The sequence below is a fragment of the Mandrillus leucophaeus genome, unplaced genomic scaffold (assembly GCF_000951045.1).
Source record: "Mandrillus leucophaeus isolate KB7577 unplaced genomic scaffold, Mleu.le_1.0 Scaffold114, whole genome shotgun sequence".
Lineage (NCBI taxonomy): Eukaryota > Metazoa > Chordata > Mammalia > Primates > Cercopithecidae > Mandrillus > Mandrillus leucophaeus.
In genome coordinates, this window is record NW_012099654.1 from 2994302 (window position 1) to 2999535 (window position 5234).

Genomic DNA, 5234 nt, shown 5'->3' on the forward strand with positions numbered 1-5234 from the left:
TAGAAAATGAAAATATTTACTTTAATCCCAATGTAAAAATTTTAAAACATATCATGCAAGTAATTGTTATGGGAGGCCCTCAGGGGATGCTTTGACATAATTATTTAATGATATTCCCTCATTCTCTTGTGAAAGTAAGGAATTAATAAAGTAAGATTTTATACAAAGTGACATCAGGCTTTATGTACCACATCCTCAAACAATAAAGTTACACGAAATAAGGAAAACCTTTTGCTCTATGCCTCTGTGTCCAGAAATGATGATTATTATTTAATGTTCCTATAAAAGAAAAGAGAGACCAATCCCTTAGGGCTTTAAATAAGGTAATGAAGTTGTGACTTGGTGCCCATATTAAACTTGCTCCAAATGATGTGAGTCACAAACAATGTGAGAGAGTTAGATTAATGTCATTGGGGATCTACCATTTTTGCTTCAGGGAAAGTTACAAACAGGTCTCCCCAGCACTGTCTGGCCCGTCTGAAGCAGAGTTGTGCACATGAAATGTTCCTGTGGGTTGTGAGCAAACCCTTCTGTGTCACTTTTTCATCCAGGTGAACTTTGTTCAGGGGTCCAGGACATCTCAGATATAATCATACCTTTGACAAAATGTTGAAAGCAGTATGTGTACTATCTGCATGTTTCTTGGCATTGCTTTTGGATAGGTAATAAAGGGATTAAAAAAAAAAAAAAACCCTGGAGTCTTGAAATTATACAGTGTAAGGCAAAGAAGGGAGTGAGAAGTCATTAATTTTGGCAGAGTTAAAAACGTTATAATTGCTATAATAATTAGATTATTAGGAAAACTAGGAAAATGAAGAAAAATAGAATCATCCAATGTTTTGATATGCTTGAGGCTAGTCTTTTCTAACAACAACAAAAGGCCACTTTAAACAGATAACTTCCTCAGCTTCAATGCCATCCAAACTCTTAGTTAGTTAGACCTTAGGAAAATAACTGCTATAAAATTACTTTGTTCAGGGATTCTGCAGACTGTTAAGCTTAGAGATTTAACAATCACATTTCGTTTATATGTGATATTCTACATGTTTAATGCAGAAAACCCACGGTATTTTTAAAAATTTCTGATTTTACATTTTTATAAAGGTACATCTATGCCTTCTACCTATACAGGCTAATAAATTAATTGGATCAATTCAAAGAGTTGTGGGTTTTTTTTTCACTGCTTCTTGGTTTGATAGTCTTAATAAGTTGCTTACCATTTTCTACCGAGTTTCCCATTTTGATGAAATACTTTCTTTTATCCTCAGGCCAATTTTGTCTTTCTTCTAAGTGTTTTGTTATATTCAAGTAGGCTTCATCAAGACTCATGGCCATAAAATTGGGATCATAATCAGCAAGTATTTCCTTAACCTTCAAAGGAAACAAAAAGAAGTTTAAATTTTGCAGTGATAGCAAATTTCTTCTGTCATATGTAGCTGATAAGAAACGTTAATATTCTTAGTTTGCAACTACAGTAACAATCCTGCAGTCAATAGCTCATGGATTTAAGGAATAAATAATCCACTACCAGGGAATATTTTCAAAATTTCTTTTTGTATTAAAATAGACCATGAAGGCAGAAGACCACAAAATAGCTTCATTTGATACAATCTCTATTTAGCTACCTATATCTAGTTATAATAAGCAATTCAAATAAATCTCAGACAACATTATCTGGTAGGCACATATAAAAAAACGGTTAAGGTTAAATTTAGGTAGCTCGTCAGAAGCTGAAGTGGGAATGATAGGATTCTATTCCCTCCTGCCTTTTGTGATTTATTGTTTTTGGTTCATTTTAAAAAGGAATAATCTTATATAAAGGTACTATGTTGCTTTAGAAAATATTTCAATTAATTATAACATGCACATAAAAGTCCACTTAACATTAATTAATGCATTAATCCATACAGGAAAATGAATGTTCTCTATTTCCTGTTACTTATTAAGATCTGGAATGGAAAAAAATGACAAATCTATAGTGTACTTCCATGATTACCTTAAATGATGGGGAAAAGTCTGGAGTTACATCTTAGGATAAAAGAAATACATATAAAGATTAGAATTATAGTTGCTATAATTCAGAAACGCCTTTTATATAAGATAGTATTCTTACATAAAACTATGACTTTTTTTTCTAACCACTTAAGTATTAGCTATAATTAGAGGCAATGGTTGTCAATATAATATACATATTTTCCAGATTGGGTGACTGAGTGAGACCGTGCCTCAAAAAAAAAATGTGTATTAGAAAATATATTTGCTGAATTATGCTATGCTTCCATTTAGCTTTTAAAACTGTCTACTGTATCACAAGAAAACTGTTTCTTGTTTTATAAAAAGAAAGCTTTTTAGCTTAATATAATTATGAACAGCTGAGTCAAAGGGAATTTTAAAAAATGGTGATATAAACTTGGCCAAGTTTTACTCAGAGAGTGCCTTAATTAGCTTTGTTCTTGTTATAATGTGCTCAAATAGAATCTTTCCAATGAAAATGAAACCCTGTGAAGTCTGTAACTGGCAGCCAACTAAGATTCTGAATGAGAAGTACTCCCTAGAGACACTGTTGAGTATTTATTAACTTCCTTTACATAGGATATTGCTATAAGAATTAAAAGAGACATGTTCCAGTAAAAATCAAGCACTTAAAGCTCCAATATCTTGGATAAAACAAAAATGGCTAGCTGGGCATGGTGGCTCATGCCTGTAATCCCAGCACTTTGGGAGGCCTGGGCAAGATAATTTTCTGAGGCCAGGAGTTTAAACCTAGCCTGAGCAACATAGCGAAACCCTATCTCTGCAAAAAAATTTTAAAATTAGGAGGGTGTGGTGATGCATGCCTGTCATTCTAGCTACTCAGGAGGATAAGGCCAGAGGATTGCTTAATTCAAGAGTTTAAGGTTACAGTGAGGTATGATCGAGTCACAGCATTGAGCCTGGGCTATGGGGTGAGACTCTGTCTCAAAAAATAGGGAGGGCTTTTTCTTAAACTTTCTAACCAAGTCACGAATATTAATGTATCCATAGGCAGTGATGAATTTGTTCTATAGTTCATTTACACATAAGAACTCATTTGTTATCTGCAAATAAACTAGCTAGATTCGGCTCAAATTTGAAGAGTTCTCTGACTTACATAAGTAACCAGACTAAAATAACTAAAAACACTTTGGTTTTCACTGGCATACTGCCAGAAGTATTGCTGAGTTAAAGCACGACCTTAAAGAATGCCTTCTCTTACTAAATTTTTGTAGGATTTTTAAAACTTCTTAAAATGCTATATTTATGATAGTATTTTATCTCTTTTTAATTAGGAATACAATGAAAGAGATAAACAGTAACCAAATGTGAGTGTGCTCCCCTCTCCTACACTGCCTTTTCAGAGGTATACACAAAGCACTTGCTGTCACGGACCGCCGTGGACAGAAAAAAAAACAAACCTGTGTTTAAACTTGGAATAGTGTCATTTCTCGGGAAAATGAGGTGGAATAAAAATAAGAGGGGTGAATTTAAAGACCCCTGGCATAACAAAAGAGTAATAAGTATTAGGCCACAGTTTTTTAAGTGTTTCCATTCAGACAGTAGTCTTAAACACATTTTACTACAGCAGTCTAAAAGTATTTGATAGAGCAGTCTAAAATTTTATTCCAACACTGCATGATAAACCACTTGTCATAAAAAATAGAAAAAACGAAAGTTTTCACATATGACAGTTTGGCAATTTTAGTAAATAATCAAATCTACTTCAAAGATCCTTTTCAAAGCAATGGATTACTCCCTTTTCAATTATCAGTCTTAGACAGTAAATGATTATAGGGCAAGAAAAGTAGGCTAATCAAAATACATGAATTTTGTCACTGTTTAACAACATTAACAAATAATTATTCAGATAATAGGTTGACATTAATGATGAGTAGATTCTGTAAGTTATTAATAAAATGTGGTTCTAGAAAAAATGTATATTGTACATTAAGAAAAAAGAGCTAAATTTAATTTTATATTATCATTAAGGCAGTTCAAAGTTGGAGGAAATGGGAAGAGTTTTCTAAGCAAATGAAAACTGCATGGAAAGGCAAATAATTGGGAAAAAGAATGATGTATTCTGGATACTATATGCAGCTCAGTATTCAATATACAAGCTGAAGAAGTGATAGGAGGCTCGACTGAAAGCGTAAGCTAAGACCAAATCCTATGTGCTAAGGCACTTAGACTTGACTGCAGGTGACAGGAAATCAGTGAAAGCCTAAAGTAGGGGTGAGACATTAACTTACCTCTTTACTCACAGCTCGGTATTTGTCAAAGTTTGGGGGCACTATTATAAGTTGTGGGCAGAGTCTCTTAGCAATAAATCCTGGCATGGCTGCACGAACACCAAACCTCCTTGCATGGTAATTTGAAGTAGACTGAAAGATATTGGACCACATGGAAAAAAATATACAAACCTAAATGGACATATTGATCCATGCATTCATAGGAAATACATTAATATGTGCCTTTTCAATTCAAGGACATTTCATTTATAGGCCTCTGTTTTAATCCAAGTTTTGACTTATTCTGTCACAGTATTTTGATACCATGACCCTCTCCCATTACTATCCCTATATTTATAATGTGATACCAGATGTAAACAAGACTGTGCTAATAAAAAGATTTTTTAAAATTTCTACTAACTAAACGTCATTGGTTTTAAGGCATACTTGTTATGGAATGAATATCGAAGTTTGAATGATGGTGAGTTATGTTACATGAAAGTAATAATATAGTAAGTTGTACGGAATAGTCATAAAATAGTATACAAATAGTAAAGACGTTACATTATAGAAAGTAATAGTATAGTATAATAGTAAACTTTTGGAATTTGCTCTATTTGGGATTTTGGAAACTTCATCTAGAACAAAAATAAAAGGTCTACTATGTGGTCAGCCAAATTAAGTCTCCAAAATGAAGTGATTAAAGCTTAAAATAAGTTTAGAAATTAAGGTTTTTTTCTTAAGGCTTAATTATCTTTTTTGCTGAAAACATTTTGACTAGGAGATGGAACTACAAAAGTATGAGAGTAAAAAGGAGAATATTGGTTCTTGCCTCCACTTCTCGCCATGTCTTCTCACAAGACTTTCAGGATTAAGCGATTCCTGGCCAAGAAACAAAAGCAAAATCGTCCCATTCCCCAGTGGATTCGGATGAAAACTGGAAATAAAATAAGGTACAACTCCAAAAGGAGACACTGGAGAAGAACCAAG

At 33.2% G+C, this 5234-nt stretch overlaps 1 protein-coding gene across 1 annotated transcript in view; it reads right to left on the bottom strand.

Annotated features, from left to right (window-relative positions):
* POLK (polymerase (DNA directed) kappa) overlaps nucleotides 1-5234 on the bottom strand; it is a 106756-nt gene that overhangs the window by 27336 nt on the left and 74186 nt on the right. Inside the window, exons 5-6 of the mRNA XM_011996502.1 lie at nucleotides 4266-4397; nucleotides 1218-1371 (exon numbers count right to left, since the gene is read on the bottom strand). Of these exons, the coding sequence (XP_011851892.1) occupies nucleotides 1218-1371; nucleotides 4266-4397 (286 nt within the window). The remainder of the gene's footprint in view (nucleotides 1-1217; nucleotides 1372-4265; nucleotides 4398-5234) is intronic.